Source organism: Sturnira hondurensis, unplaced genomic scaffold (assembly GCF_014824575.4).
Source record: "Sturnira hondurensis isolate 20B ecotype Veracruz unplaced genomic scaffold, ASM1482457v3 Scaffold0005279, whole genome shotgun sequence".
In the NCBI taxonomy this organism is placed as follows: Eukaryota; Metazoa; Chordata; class Mammalia; order Chiroptera; family Phyllostomidae; genus Sturnira; species Sturnira hondurensis.
Genome location: NW_028077910.1, coordinates 16267512 through 16284233, shown reverse-complemented (window position 1 = coordinate 16284233; position 16722 = coordinate 16267512). Strand labels below are relative to the sequence as shown.

Genomic DNA, 16722 nt, shown 5'->3' with positions numbered 1-16722 from the left:
TCAAATAAAACGAGGAGAGGCTCAGGAACCTCCAGCACATCTTTAAATGTTTCAATATCTGAATCATAGGGGTGCCAGAAGGAGAAGAGGAAGAGTGACAAGTGGAAAACCTATTTGAACAAATAATAAAGGAGAACTTCCCCAATCTGGCAAAGGAAATAGACTTCCAGGAAATCCAGGAAGCTCAGAGAGTCCCAAAGAAGTTGGACCCAAGGAGGAACACACCAACGCACATCATAATTACATTACTTAAGATTAAAGATAAGGAGAAAAATCTTAAAGGCAGCAGGACAAAGGGAAAGAGTTACCTATAAAGAAATGTCCATAAGACTGTCCTGTTACCCTTTGACCTCCCCGCCTTGCTCCCTCTATTATAACCACACTGGCCTCCTTGCTGTTTCTCAAACTCCAGGCTGCCTCCAACCTCAGGGCCCTTGAACTAGATGGGTTTTTTTTTTTTTTTTGCCTGAAATGACTTCCTCCAGGCATCCACGAGTACTGGCTCCCTCATTTCCAAGCTGTGCCCGATGCCAGCTTCTCAGTGTGTCCTACCACCTCTACCCTATTAAACTTCGGAATTCTAATCTTTTGTCCTTCTCCTCTATTTTTCTACACAGCACTTACCCTTTTCTAATATACTACATATTTTTCTTATTTATTTCATTTATTTTCTGTTCTGCCCAATGAAATGGATGATAGCAGACATTCTATTTATTTACTTATTTGTTTGTTTATTTGTTTATTTTTTAATGTTTTTAAAAATATTTTATTTATCTATTTATTTTTAGAGGGAAAGGGAAGAAGAGAGGGAGAGAAATATCAATGTATGGTTGCCTTTCATGCATCCCCTGCTGGGAACTGGCCTGCAACCCAGGCATGTGCCCTGACTGGGAATCGAACCGCGATACTCTGGTTCACAGGCCCACGCTCAATCCACTGAGTGTTTGTTTGTTTATTTATTTATGTATTTACATCTATTTTGTCCAGTCTTATATACTCAGCATTCAGTACAACGTCTGCAACATTGTAGGTTCCTAATATATTTGTTGAATACATGGAAAAATATAGATAAACTATTAGTGGTAATAACAGTTATATGAATCAACTAGACACAAGATCACTACACAGGTGGTATTTCTGTTATGACCACCTCAAAAATAGCTGTGAAATACAATTGTTAAAAAGAGGATGCCACTTATAATATCAGCTAAAATACCAAATACTTATAAATTGAAACAAAGATGTGTAAGACTTTTAAGATCCTCATTAAAAATGATAAAACTTTATTGAAAGATATTGAACAAGAGCTAAGTGAATAGATATACAAGACCTACAGATAAGAAGACCCTACCATGAAGATATTAATCTTCAAATTAATCTATAGACATAATGAAATTCCAGTCAAGATATGACAGAATTATTCATAAAACTTGAGAAGCCTAATGTAAAATTTTTAAAAAACAAAAACAAATGAAAGCAATTTTAAAGAAGGAATTGGGGGTATTTGTCCTACTAGGTATCAATGCTTATTATAATCAAATGTAAAAGGCAAGCTACATTTGGAGTAAGAGATGTATAAAATGCATAGGTGAAAAAAAGATTATTACAAAAATACACAAAAAACTCCTTCAAATTAATCAGAAAAAATATATATTTTAAAAATCTACATTAAAAATTGAAAGAACCCCACCCAACCCTAAACAGGTACTTTACTGAAGAAAAGAGCCAAATGACAAATGGCAAATTAACTTATTTTTTAAATGGTCAGCTATCCTAACGAGGGGATTGCAACTTTTCATAGCAATCATTCACCTAAATTGAAAAATACTTTGCAAATCTGATAAAAGTAAGCATTGCTGAGGTGAAGCCACTGGAACACTTGTACAAACCAGTGGGAGAGCAGATTGGTACAACCAAGTTGGAGAGCAATTTGGTGGTGTATCAGAAGGTTGAACACATAGAAAGGTCCCAAGCCGATTGTTTCACTTTGAGTTGTGTACCATAGAAATACCAGCACGTTTGCCCAAATGGCCCATTGTAAGGATGCTCGCTGTAGCACTGTCTACACGGTAAATGTCCATCAAACAAAGAATGGGTAAACAACCTGGGCATAGTCATGTAATGGATACTGTATCCTACCGAAAACAAGTGAATTGGAAATACGCAAACCAACACAGCCAAACCTCAAAAACATAATATTGAGCTTATGACCTCATTTATATGAAATTTAAAAACAAGAAATACAATACTACAAGTAATTTTTAATCATGATCACGCAACCAAGAAATGAAAACATGCATAAATAAATACCACAATCGGGATATTGGTTACCTTTTTGGGAGAAAGGGAAGAAGAAATGGATTAGAGACTGACATGCATGTGATTTCAATTGTACCTAATTGGTTGGATTGGGTGGTTTCTGAGTGCCTACCACTGGAAGATAGGTGGAACAATTAGGCATGGAACACGCCGTAATCAACATCATGGGGCAGGTGGAGGTGGCAATGAGAGAAGGAGACAACCGCACCTGAAGGAGCGTGGGAGGAGAGCCAAGGCAGTAGAAGTGATTATTAAGTAAAGGTATTTCAGAAAAGACTTCACATGAAAACATTTAAAGTCACATTGGGGAACACTGAGGATTTTTAGTGAAAAGTCACATTTTCAAAGCCAACGATAAGGACAAAATATTTTCAGCAGTATTTCAGAATAATGGGTGGAAAAACAGGGCTTGAACTGCAGAGTAGAATCTAGTGAGTTTCAATTATTTTGTGAGTGACTTTAGAAGAATTGGGGGCTTGCTTACCAAATTTTCAAAGCTACAAAGCTAGGAATGATAACTAAAATATTGGACAAAATCAAGATTAAAAAAAAAGGGATCAATATCCTGGAAGAAGGACCAAAACACAAGAATAATATTGGAATGGTTTAAAATGTGACATAATCTACTTAAAAATTTTTAAGTTATCCAATTACGAGTCTTGATTCAACCTGAGGATCTTGGCACATCACAGGAGAGAGGTGGCCAACTGGTGTTATTATAGAAAAGAAAGTTTAGAAACAGAGTATCTGGCCAGGATCAGCAGTTATTCTAAGCAATTTGTTCAAGTACAGGGCAATTATAAATCACAATAATAAATTAGGAAGATTCCAAGGGCGATTAACCAGAATGTTGAGAATACAGGCAGTACTTGGGAGGTACCATGAAGCACCCTCCCAGAACTTGATTTGTCCTTTAAGGATTAAACAACAGCAACAACAACAAAATTCACTTGTATAGCCCAAGTACTTGGCTAACCCAAGATGCTATATGTACATGAATGACTTCATAGGTGAGTTAAATATAATCCCAGGGAGGTAGAATGGAAATGTGATTATAACAGAGAAGGAAGAAGCCTAATAAACAATAATATTCCTTGTCTAGTGAAAGACTGGATAAATAGACTTGGAGAGAATAGCAAGGAGCACACAAGAATTCTAAAAAACCCAAGTGTGGTTTTACATTGTAAATCAGTAAGTCTGCATTCTCATGTATACTGTTGAGTCTTGTGTTTAGATAGCATGATTTGCATAGCTTTTCTCGCATACTGACCAAACTGGTTTTCTAGACCTGACACTAGAAATGTGAGGTCATGTAGCCTTTCCCTGTCACGGGCCCCTTCCTTGTCATGGAGAAACACGACAGCACTAAGGATGTTTGGCTGGAAAGAGAGAAACCGGAGGTGAAATGGAAACCCGTCTTAGTGGGTTTAAAGGTCTTCTTGTAGGGCAGAGGTTAGATTCTTTTGATTGTTGGGGCAAAGAGGTGAACAAAGCACAATGGATAGAAAAGACAATAAGTTTTCGTCTGGCTGAAAGAAGTAACAAGCTAACAATTGCAACAGTGGAACAGCTGTGTTTTTTTTTTCAGTTAGAATTCATTGGTCATAAGCAACAAAGTCTAGACACTGTAGTAAAATCATAATAATAAAGACATAAGGTAGCTCACAGATTTGAAGAAAAAGCTGCACTACCTGCCTCAGAAGGACAGTGACCAAAGCAGAGACAGTGACAGAGGGGAGGAACCAAAGGACTGTCTCTTGGGGGCACCATGGCCATGATAAAACACACTTTGCTGATTTCTTTACAGAATTACTGGGAAATAAATTCTGGTTGCTATAGTTTGGGTAGATGCCTCTACTTCTTTTCTTCCTTTGCCCCATGCAAAGGCAAGGTAGAGAATGTGGACTCAAGACCCCATCAAAGCTTCATGCAACGGAGAGGGGAAATTCACGAAAAAAAAAGTGTCAGGCAGAAAAATATCAGAAACTACGTCCTCCTCCTCATCACCAGTGTGGAAGGGAAGGCCACCTCTTTGTTAGGAACCCTAAAGAAGAAATTTCTGGGCTGAAAGGAAGTTGGGAAAGATGATGGAGAAGATCCCTTCCAGTTCTCACAGCACAGTGAGAAGTAGACTTGATTACTGAGATCCGAGGTCATTAGGAGAGAACTGATAAGGAAGGGCTGGTCCTGTTCATAAGGGAAGGCTGGGATGCAGCTAACAGTGAAGTAAGTGACGGGGTAGCTACGGTGGTTCAGTGGACCAATCCCTGGCTTTGGCCACTGAATGTCATGGGCACTGAGGCATCATCAATAGGTTTTGAACAAAGGAGAGACATGTAATAAAACCTGGTTTATGAAGTTTAATCTGGTAACTGATAGTAGAATGAACTAAAGAGAGGCAGGACCAAAAGCAGGAGATCAATTGTTTTGAGGGCCCGAGCTAGGGTGATAGCAGCAGGAAGGGAAAAGAAGGAGCAGATGAGAAGCATTTCTCTGGCAGCATCCACAGAATTCGCAAGGCAGCAGGGGAGTGAGAGAAAGGGAGGTCTAGGAAGATGACGGTGCAACCGAAAGAAAGATGGTACCTTCTGATTGAGGTGCTGGGTACTAACTACCATGAGCTTGAAGCTTAGAGCGATGTCAAGCCTGAAAGCGTACATTGGGGATTCCCTCGTGTAGAAACTGCACTTGAGGTTATATGAATAGATGACTTTCTATGAGGACAAAATATAATGCAAACGGTCAATTATGTCCTTTTAGAAAGAAGTAATCACTGAGAACTAGAACCATTAGAAACCATTGAAGGAATAATGAAAGTTAAACTTTTTTCAAAGGAAACAGGGAAGGAGAAGGAATTCCACAAAAGGACATATTTAGGATTGATTAGGAAATTTAAATATTGCATTGATCTAAATGATTTAAAAATTGGATTGAGCCCTGGCTGGTGTGGCTCAGTGGTTGAGTGCCGATCTGTGAACCAAAGAGTTGCAGGCTTGATTCCCAGTCAGGGCACGTGCCTGGGTTGCAGGCCAGGTCCCCAGCAAGGGGTGTGAGAAAACCACACAATGATGTTTCTCTCCCCCTCTTTCTACCTCCCTTCCCCCCTCTCCAAAATAAATAAAATCTTTTAAAAAATAAAAATTGGATTGATTTTCATGAGTCTGCTAAAAATGATTATTTTTATCCTGCTACCCATCTGCTCTATGCCATAGTTACAGATAGAGAAATGGAAGGAGAGAGATATGAGAGAAATTAGTAGACGAAGAACACAGGAGAACTACTGATTTCTAGACCTGCTGATCTGGTGGGATGCCCACTGGAGGAATTAAAGGATGTCCAGTGATGCCGATGGCAAGGGACCTGCCAGCCCTAACGGTTAACAGTGGGACATGAAACAGACAAAACTCGCCAGTCCTAAAATTCTGAGTTTAACATCCGTGAGACAAAGCCACTAGTGAAGGGAACAACAGCAAAAATCACTGACGCTAGTGACCTCTAGTGGAAATAGGTTTCAATATATATATAATGCATTTATTATATCTAATAGATATTATAAATAAGATGGTATTCATTATACCTAATAAATATTATAAATAAGATATTTATTAGAATCATATATATGTGTACATGCTATTAGATTACATGAAAATCAGTGGTATACTCACCCAATTTATTTCCAGCGCATGAAGAATGGGGCTGCTGGAAATAGCATATAAATCTTACTCCAAAAGTGGCAATGTACCAGGAATACTTGGTGTTTTGAGCCAGACTAAGTTGATGAATGTTCTGGAGAACATGTGGACACTAACTGCTGTTGAAGGCATTACCTGAGAAAGGAAGAGTGACTTCACCGGTCACTGGGGGAATCTGGCCCAGTAATGGCAGCCAACGCGAGAACGTGCTGACAGGCTTGTGGAGAGAGCTGCACGGCTTGCTAGCAAGCCTTTTAAACATTTCTTCTTCGTGACATGGAAGAAAGCCGCTATTTCTGAAGTGAGCACGTGTTTGCTAATTCAGTGTTTTGTGCCTTGAGTCCTGTCCCTTTCCTCTGCCCCATGGCTGTTTATGCCACATTTTGGCAAATGCTGCGGAGCTGCGAGGAGGCGAGAGGATGCTCGGCGGCGTGGCATTGGCAATGGGACCAGTCTCATGAAGGGTCCAAGCCTGATCAGGAAGGTCAAGATCAAAGCGCACCACATCCAACCCCTGTGGGAAGTACTTTCAGAATCTATAATCTCAACATTGAGGAGAGGCAAAGGAACGGGAGGGCCGGTAGAACTTTTTAATTTGTCTGATCACACTGGGGGCTAATGACTGGTGAGGTGAATTAAATGGTGGAGGAGAATGTAGAAAAAGAAGCAAAGCAAAGGGAAAAAATACAGAAGCTGAGAGAATCAGCGTTATCGAGCCCTGGGCAACTGTCACTTCTGGCAGCAGAGTGATGGTTGTCCTTGTCTCAAATGACTTGCATGGCAAGAGGTGTCATCCTGCCTTCTTTCATTATTCAGCCTCCACCACGTGATGGGCTTTGTTTCCTGATGCTGTTGTTGTAGCTTGGCCGGTCTGCTTTCCCCCGGATTTGTTCCCTCTCCTCTCCCTGTCATTCCAAGGATTTAGAAATAACCCTTAGAGGAGCCTTGTGTGAAAATTCCACTCTGGTCTGCAGTTTCCAGAGTTCTGATCTCTGTGAGTGGGCTGAAGGTGGCCTGGCTGCCCCCTGTCAATGACTTTCTGGTTTTAAGCCTTAGAGGCCCATGAGACCACAGAGCAGAGTTTACAGTGATCCTTCCTCTTTCCCCTGCAAAGATCCTTCTCCCCGAAGATTAGCACACTCATTTGGCTCTAAAATAGATCATTTCAGGGGTCTAGTCTGAAAAGTAGTTTACTTACTGGAGATGAACTAATTATTTTAATTTGCTCCAGAGCTTCTGTCAAGCTGTCTTCAATCTCAGAGTCATCTAAGGAGAAGAGGTCCCCGGCTCGAGAGAGGTCTTTTTGTCCTAAGACCAGTCTGAACAGGTGATGCATGGTGAGGAGTTTAATAGTCAATTGACTTTCTGAAGGCCCAGGGCCATGCGACCCAGTTATCAGAGGTGAGTAAGACAAAAACATGTAGCAGGAGGTGTATTTTGTACTCCTGGAAAGGTCATTTTTCTCCAGACTTTGAGGTCTTTTACATTCTCTGCAAGAGAAACAAATGACACAATGTAGCCATTAGTAGAAAAACATGACCTCAGAATGTGAACTTGGTGCCCAGCAGAGAGAAAAAACATAGGCCTTTGGAAATGTGCATGATGAAGTGAGTTTCAATCTTTTTCATCTTGTGGCACACATACACTAACTATTAAAATTCTGTAGCACACACCAAATATATATATACACATTTTGCTAATCTGACAAAAATAGGTATAATTTTGATTCATGCACACCAGACAGCTATTGTTTTGTTAGCTGTTGTCATTTTTTTATTTGACAATCTAAGGGAAGAGAGGTCAGTGCCCCTGACTAAATAGTCAGGTATTGCTGGTTTTAAAATCTTTTGTGACACACCAGTGTGCCTCCTGCCGCACGCTGGTTGAAAATTGCTGGCATAGAGTAACAGATTCTGGCTTGATATCTTCAGCTGAGATCTTTCCTTATTCTTGCCTCAAAAAATCCTGTCAAAAATTATTAGGTTTCTCCAGAATTTAATTCAAGCCCTAAAGCAGCATAAATCCCACAATTATTTTTCCCTTTTCTATATAATTCTTTTTTCTCCATGCCATAAGGAAATAAGTGGACAAGCAACAAATATGTCCAATGCTTGCCAGATTTTCCCCAAACAGATTCCCATGGAAACCAAACAGAAAAGGGCGATGAAAGAAAAGAGAGAACGCAGGAAACATCTTTTAGATCCACAGCCTGGTTTCCTCTCTTTTCCGAGACATGGAAACCAATGCTTACCTTTCTGGTGGGGCTTCTTGCTAGATTGACCACAGAAGCTGCCCCAACCCTCAGTCCAGAAGATGACCTAAATACCTGCCTTATTCTTATTCACTCCCTAAACAAGTAGCAGTGAAATAAAGGACTCTGCTTAGGTGTGGCTAGTTAAATCTTAGCAGCATGTGAGCATGCACTTGAATATTGAACGTGAAGTGGTAACATTCCAATGCAGGCTAAAGGAGAAGGGCTTTGGGATCAGGCAATCCTCCCTCTAGTTCCATAGCTGCAATAATGAACTCCTACCGTAATTCTCACTCAATTAACAGTCCAAAGAGAGTAGGGAAATAGCGCAAATTAAATATTTGGTTATTCTCATCAGCTCCCTTCTGGGCCTAATAAAATCACAGACCATCTGCACTCTAGAGACCTTAGCAATCATTTAATGGCCAGGGAGGTTTAATGACTTCACCAAGGCCCCGTGGTAGCTGTGGCAGCACCGTTCTCTCAATTTCGGACTAGCCACCTGCACAAAAAGTGAGAATGGAGAGTGATTTACTTAATAGGAGCAATAGGCAATTCTTTCTAGCATTTCACTCCGCCTGCTCTCCACAGAATGAGTGTGAAAAGGAAGAGGGGAGTCTCTTGCTTCCTGGGCCATCAGAAACGTGCCTCCTGTGCTATCACTGTGGGAGCACTCCTGTGCTAAATGCAATTTTAAAGTTTAAAGATCCATAGTCTCTATGCAATATGGTCTCTAAATACAAGCCAAATCTTTCATCAGACACTCACGTAAAATAAGTTCTAAGTAGTATTCCCAAAGATGCAATTCGTGGGCCATTAAAGAAATTTCCAGGATAATATTGCCTGCACGAAACTTTCGCACAACCCACCAGCTTTAGAAAACTGACACCCGATAGTTATATACACATGTCTGTGTGCCAGGTCAGGTACTACCCTAAATGCTTTGTAGACATTAACTCATTTAAGCCCCATAATAACTATAGGAAGATATTTTATCGTCATTTGGCAGGTGAGAAAACCAAGGCATTAAATAACTTGACCAAGCCACACAGATAGTAACCTAGAACACTAGATTTTGGAACCAGAGTGCTAGCTTCCAAGTTCACAACCATTGTGGTATGTTGATTTCATGTGAGGCTACTATTAGGAGTAAAGGCCCTGGGAGCCTTAGTAACATTTGAGGATAGAGAGATGGGTAAAGTCTCAGGAAAATGAACTCGTCTTTCCTCCTGCGCTGACTCTGCGTGCCTGCCCGTCCATGCCCTGGGGTTTAGGCCAGCCAGAGAGCAGGAGAGTTGCAGGGAAGAGTAGCTTAGAGGGAGAGAAGTGAAGGAATTTTTAGGGGAGGTTTAGAAAGAAAGAGGAGTAAAGTACTCCCAAGAGTAGTTTATATATACGGTGGCAAATTGTGGAAGGGTGATTACAATAGCAACAAGAAAAGTTAGGACAGTTTTTTTTCTTGAATTTCCCCTTTAACTCATTCTTTCACCCCCCACACCCCCCAACTCAGATATTTATAGTAAGAGAGTCTCGGTGAAATCATATTCAGGAAGATACGACACGGGCTGGAAATGAGTTCACCTTGACCCGTCAGCTTGTTGGTCAGCCTCTGGCACTTCCTGAATCAGATTCAGCTGCCCCCCCCACATATCAGAGCCAGGGCTCTGAGAAGGAGCAGAAATATGGGCTGGGGGAGAGGGGCACCCTCGGGCTTTGTCTGAGCATTTTCTTTACTCTCCAAATGTACCAGATGGTGGTGGGTTGGAGCCAACAACCATGCTTTCACCTTCACCCATTACTCCTGAGTGTCCATCACGTGCCAAACATTGTTGTTCAACACACAACTGTACATGGTGACTTTCACACATCTAGGGGCGGCGGAAGAAGGGGTGAGACTCACACCAAACTATCTACAATGCAGAGATGACCCAGAGAAAAGTCTTCCACGTGCTGTAAAGGCAAGTTTGTGGAAGTACAAGGGAGAGAGAGATTGTTCCTAGTGGAAGATTGATAAGAGATGGTTTTGTGGAGGAAAAGGTGTGGGAGGCAAACTTTTAGAGTATGTCTCACTCAATGCACACATCCTGAGTACATGCTAAGTCAGCTTCTTGTCTGGGGACCAAGGTTCAAGCCCCAGACTGGCCACTCAGTGGTTGTGGGACTTTTGATTGATGCCTTTTCCTTCCCTGAGCCTCTGTTTCTAAATCTGCAAAATGGGGTTAATACGTGCCTAGTTTATCTCATCAGATTATTTGAAGATCAAAACTGGTAACACTCGTGAAAGAGCCCTTTGTGAAATAATGACACCAACATTTGATGTTTCGTGAGTGTTAACCAGGTGTCAGGCACTTCTTCAAGCACTTCCCAAGTATTGAGTAACTTAATTCTCCTGACAATTTCATGTGATGAAAAACTGATGTTCTGAGAGGAAGACAACCAGAAGGCACATGGAGAGTGAGCTGCAGAGTTAGGATTGAAGGCACTTGGCCTCCCAAGACAAAGCCCACTCAGGGCTGTGTACAGTTGTGTACGTGACTGTGTTTGATAATTATTAAGCTGCCTCCCTTCCCATCAGTCCCCATTTAAAGAGCATCCCACAGCTACACTATGCCATCTTTCCTGGATAAGATCAGCAAGACACATTATTTATTTTTCAGCAGCTCAGGTCAATGTTTTGCTCCAGTGTCTGGTTTCTTTGCAATAACAGAGAAGGCCAGAGCCAGATCAAATTCTACCTCCTTTCCTGGGAAACCCGCTATCCTTACAAATGTCACAGCCCTGCGGTCTAAATGCATGTATGCAGAGGCACCCAATGCTACACACACAACCACACGCATATGCACACTTTGTGCACACCCAGACACTTTCCATACACAAAACTCTTCATCAGCCACTTTCTGCTCTTACTTCTTGCACCGACCCTGCAGGTTACAAAGAGGAAACAGGACTGGTGAGATTGAACATCCTGTCTGAGGCTACACACAGAGCCAAGATTCACATCCAAGTAGGTCAGCCTCCAAATCTCGTACTTTTTGAATTAAAACACACACACACACACAAAAGCACTGGCTTATAAAATTCCTTCTTACTCCCAACTTTCACTCTCATAATTTCCTTTTCCAATGTTACAGGGGCCTAAACTGAAGTCCACATCCTCATTATTTAGTATCTATGTCTTCAGCAGCTATTGGTTGACAAGCCAGGTTTCTGTAAGGAGACACAGACACCCCAAAGAGAGAAATGATTCTGCACCAAGCTGACACACTTCAGGGAGTCACAGCTCTCCCTCCCGGCAAACTCAGTTTACCTGTGTGCTAGTCCTCACAGGCGCGCTTGCTGTCACTTAGCTGTGTGTTTGCAGGCTGGGAGGGAGATGCGGGCCGCGGGCTCCCAGAGCACAGCGAGAGGAATCCACTGAGCTCAGTGAACCTGAAGCTGATCATTGTGGTGGCGGGTGCCGGGTGAAAGAATTCACGGAATGCAGCCCGATGCCACCGACAGCTCCGGAGCGGGTCAGGTGACAGGCTGCACCTCGCCCAGTGGAGAGAGAGTTACCTCTGAGTGAAATGCTCTGTTTCCTGGGGCGAAACATAAAGCCTGCTCCAGTAAAGTAGAGTTGTTTGTAACAGAGAAAACAAGACTCCCTGTGTTCGAGAAAATCTATACTTGCCCTGGAAAGAATGGGGGGGAAAGGGCCACATAGGAAACACAGTTTCAATAGCAACTCAAGCAGGTGACTGGAATGGCTATTGGGAGCCATTTCACAAAGCCAGGGAAGAGAGAACTGTAACTTAATTAACGCTTCCCTCCTCTTCGAATTTGAAACACTGACGGTTTGTCCTGTAAGAGCCACTGCTCCTGCAGAAGTGATTTCCACCATTTCCCTCTCATGGCACAGGTCAATTAATTACTGATATTCTGCGGCACACCAAACAATTCATAGTTTTGCTGATCTGACAAAAAAAACTAGGTGTAATTTGGATTCGTTCACCCTGGACGGCTATTGTTACGTTGGCTGTTGTCAGTTTTTAATTTGACAATCTAAAGGGAAGAAGAGATTAGTGGCTCTGACTAAATAGTTTTAAAAATTCTGCATGTTTTAAAATTTCTGCATGTTTTTAAATTTCTTGAGGCACACTGGTTGAAAATTGCCGCTCTAGATTACTACTGTTAAAAGTTTAAGGATGCAGGAAGTTGCTAATAAACAGAACAAACTTAAGAAAAATGCGTACAGCAGGTTCTGGAATAATGCCCTTTCATTGAACATTGTTTTGTTAGGACATTGAAAAAAAATTTGAGTCCCGCCCGCAGCCACTGTGGGTGGAGTATTCAAGTTCCCCTCACATCCGCGTAGGTTTTCTCTGGGTGCTTCGGTTTCCTCCCACACCCCTAAGATGTACATGCGAGCTGAATGGGCTGGTCTAAGCTGTCCCAGACAGAGTGTGGGTGTGAGCGCCCCCCAAAGGAAGGGCATCGTGCCCAGGGTATCTTCTGCCTTGCACCCTGACCTGCAAGGAGAGACTCCTGCCACTGAAGACCCTGAACTGGAAAAAGCGAGTTGGAAAATAATGATCTAACTTGTTTTTATTCATCTTTCTTATACAGTGTATAAGAAAGATGAATAAAACAGTGTATATACAGTTTCATTTACTTCAATGTTTACTATTACTAGTATTTTAGGTCTTTATTTAAAAGCTCGGTATATTTTTTGGATCAGAAACCTAACTCCTGTTTACATCAGTTAGCCTATGGTAAAATTGGTTTTGTTATACCTTGTTTTGCTTAAAGTTGCAGTTTCCAAGAACTTATTGAGGACATCAAGTGAGGACTTACTGTACCCTCTTTTTCCCCCACTTCATTTTGCTGGAAGTTTCGTCATAAAAATCTACTGGGACCAGATATATCAATTTGTGTTTTAAATATTGCAGAGAAAATGTATATCCTGCTTGACCTGTTGACACTTCAGAGGAGAAAAAGGTACTGAAACCCTCTTTTATTGTTTTAACAGTTAACAGTGCACTTAAAAAACAGGTTTTTGAACTATGTAATTCTCTACCCATATTTTGTCTGTTCCTTACGATGTCTGCTGCCCATGAAAATCACCTATCTGCTGGGGAGCCTGTGCTGTAGATAAATTCCTGTGTGTGATCGCTGAGAAGTGGACGTCACGACAGTCTTTCCAGAGCACTGCCCTCAAAGGTGTGTGGTTGGGTAGCCACACGCCTGCCACTGAACCAGGTCATACACTCCAGGAGAACGACCTCATAAACCTGCCTAGACATTTGGTGATCAATCATATTTTTATGCCATCAACACATGGAGAAATGTCCCCTTGAAGAGTTTGTTTTATAAAAATAGGGAATCTGGTCATCTGTGAGTAGGTGTGTTGTTCTTTTACTAGTAACTTTTCTGGCTTACAGATGGTGATAGCATCTCTTCTTTTAGTGGATAATTTCTATTTCTTCAGCATTTCTTCATTTTCACCCTCCATTCTTAATGGTTCTCATCACTAGATTTTATCCCATTTTCTTACATTTTTCAAAGAGTATAGGGTCCAGGCTTGGACTTATGGGACACTAATTACAAGTGAGACCCTGGACGCAACAGACACAGCAATGCCATTGCCTGCTGTGCGAGCCTGGGCAGATTGCTCCACCTCCCTGAGCCTCAGGTTTCTAATTTGCACCCGAGGATTGTGATCTGGGTTGTCCGGAGGTTTCATGAGATTATGTAAAGCATTTCACACAGACCTTGGCAGATAGCAAGCACCCAAGAAGTGACAACAGTCATATCCTTAACAATATTATTCTTATAGGTCATTCTCCTGTTAACATGTCCCCATGCAATCCCTTTTAAATATCGACGCTCTACTGTACAGCTACCTAACATGGAGTGCGCATGTTAAAGGGATTTTTCCCTTTGTGTCATGTTTATGTCCTACTTGTATTCTCCCTCAATCTTAAATCCGGGTACTGCATGAACTACCTTTTTTTTTTTTTTTTTGCAAACCTATCTTGTTCCCTGGAGAGGAAGCCTAACTCTGACACTACCCCCACCATGGCTAAAGAGTAACAGTGAGGAAGGAGGGAGTGTATGACTCCCTTCAGCACATCAGAAGGCAAGTTCTTTGTGACTTTTCAAGGTGACCTACACTCGATGGATGCTAATAAAGCATTGCTGGTTTACACTGTTACGCATCAGTAGATTCTGCTACATGAAAATACAGGGAAACTCAGGAAGCCAATTAATCCTGAGGAAGTCATTCTCCAGCTTCCATGTCTGCGTTCAGATGTTCTCTGGTTTCTTCACTTCTAGAATAACAATATTTATTTACATTATGCTTTGGACAGCATTACTGTGCATCAAAAAGTCTCATTGTATTCATCTGTATTAAAATTTCCCACTGACTAATATAGATCCATGTGGGTTCTAAAAACTGTTGATAAAGTTCTCAGAGAGACTTTCCCTTGAAAGAAAAGGATTAAAGATCCTTTTCAAGGAGCATCTTTTTCACACAGTGTGAAAGAGCTACAGGCGTTCCCATGGGAATTGGCCGCATACATTTCAGCCCTTCCCACAAGATGTCTATTGTTTGGAGCCTCTCGGTTTCCCCCGCCACCACATGTTGCTACATTTCACTTCCACTGAAAGCCTCAGAGGCTGGGTCACTCCACAAGATGCTACAGAGCTCAGCCCTGGGGCTTTTTGCTAGGACTCATAAAGGCTAAGTGTGTAGCAGGCCTGTAAGCATGCAAAAAATAGGTTTGGTGACCTATTTAGGCAAGAATGCAAATCCCATATTTAATTTGAATATGTATTGCAACTTATTGAAACACAAATACATAGGAAGCATTTTTCTTCATGGGGAAGGAGGGAAACATCTTCAAGTCTAACCCACTTTCTACACCAAGAATTTGTGATCTGTCATAATAATTTCATAGTGTATCCACTTTCACCTGTAAAACTGGATTTTACAGGTTGTATTTGCTCTGGAATTGATACACGCTTGCTAAAAAATTTTGTTCAAATTTCATGGGGTTTATTTTTCTAGAAAGCATCCCCAAACTCTCAAATGACGAGAAAAATTCAATGTTAAATGTATCTTTATTTATATTTAAATTCCATATATCAAACAACTGTATGGCCAACTCAAATAATTCCTTAAGTATTTTTTTATCCTTTCAGTTGAAAACATATATAAATGTCATGAAATCCAATGAGAGCTCACTATAGCAATTTGAAAGAACAAAATACATATTTGAAAGAAAACGTGGTTATATTCAATCATGATTTCTAAGATATCTGAATGATGGCAACAACAAATATAACAGTTACTGTCCTGCTCAGGGACTATAATAATGCTATTGAATGTTCTTTGAAAATTATAGGCAGGGTCAGTTTCTTTGCTGGTTGCAAAATGTTTCTTCGGGTACACAAAAGCATGAAAGAGGAATGAGCTTAAACTCTTCATGGAGTAAAGAAAAAAATGCACGAAGAAGCAGAGTTTTCTGTTCCTGAGGCCTAGAGACATGTTATAATAACCCACAGAGAGTTGGCTTTTTTTTTAAACCTTAATAACTGAAAAGCCTGCATACATGGCTAGACACACAACTCCCAAAATGCTTCATCTGCATAGTCAGCCAGCCCCTGGAAATTTCTCTGACCAGCTTGGGAAGCCCACTCCTCCTCTCCCCAGGCAGGTTCTGACACTTACTTTAATGAGGTTTTGTGTTTGCTGAACAAAAGGACAGGAAACAGGATAGCCATACCTCTCAGCACAGGAAACTGGCCATCATGGGAAAGGGAGGGCAAAACGCTTGATCTGTAGAGCAGTTTGTCTGGACCCAGGACGATGCTCGGAGGCAGCCCGGTAGGCCCTGTCCTGTCCGTTGGCCGCAGCTGAGCTTCCCCGCGCTGCGGGTCAAGCCTGCGATGCAAGCCTGCGGTGAACTCGATTCCCTCCCCTGGACTCACTGTGTGGAATAGGGCAAATGAGTAACTTCTCTCTCTCCCAAACTTCTGCTTAGAGCTCACAGTTTGGCGCAAAGCTTTACAGGAGATTTACAGAAGCTTCTTTGAGCAAATCAGTAGTTTGAAAGAATTAGATTTGCCTAACAAATTTAACTTCTGTTAATGAATAACTCACTTCAAGGAATGAAGGAAGTTTTAAGTTAATATCAGATGTGGGGCCTTTTATCAGGCAGGCATCAGTTAAAAAAAAAGGCTTGGGGAGGAATGAAGAGAGGGAAGTAGTGAAGTGAGATAGCGTTTAAGCCAAATACGACACAAGAAAAACACCACAAGAGACGTAGAATGGCTAAAGGAGCAAAAAGTCTAAGTATGCAGTTGGTACGGCTGATGCAACACGGAACGACTAAATGAAGCACCAGCGATTTTTCCATGCCAGCACTGTTCCTTCTTGCGCCCTTCCAAATTGCTAATTCACTTTCTTTTACCATC

At 41.5% G+C, this 16722-nt stretch overlaps 1 protein-coding gene across 3 annotated transcripts in view; it reads right to left on the bottom strand.

Moving 5' to 3' along the window:
- VEPH1 (ventricular zone expressed PH domain containing 1) overlaps positions 1–16291 on the bottom strand; it is a 193155-nt gene extending 176864 nt beyond the window's left edge. Inside the window, exons 1-2 of one of the 3 annotated variants that reach the window (XM_037046664.1) lie at positions 16032–16291; positions 7210–7501 (exon numbers count right to left, since the gene is read on the bottom strand). In XM_037046664.1, coding sequence (XP_036902559.1) covers positions 7210–7431 — 222 coding nt within the window. In that variant the 5' untranslated portion in view covers positions 7432–7501; positions 16032–16291. Of the gene's footprint in view, positions 1–7209; positions 7502–11169; positions 11278–11569; positions 11712–16031 lie in introns of those variants that run through there. The other 2 variants (XM_037046665.1, XM_037046666.1) reach the window with 2 other exon arrangements.
- Positions 16292–16722: the final 431 nt, after the last annotated feature.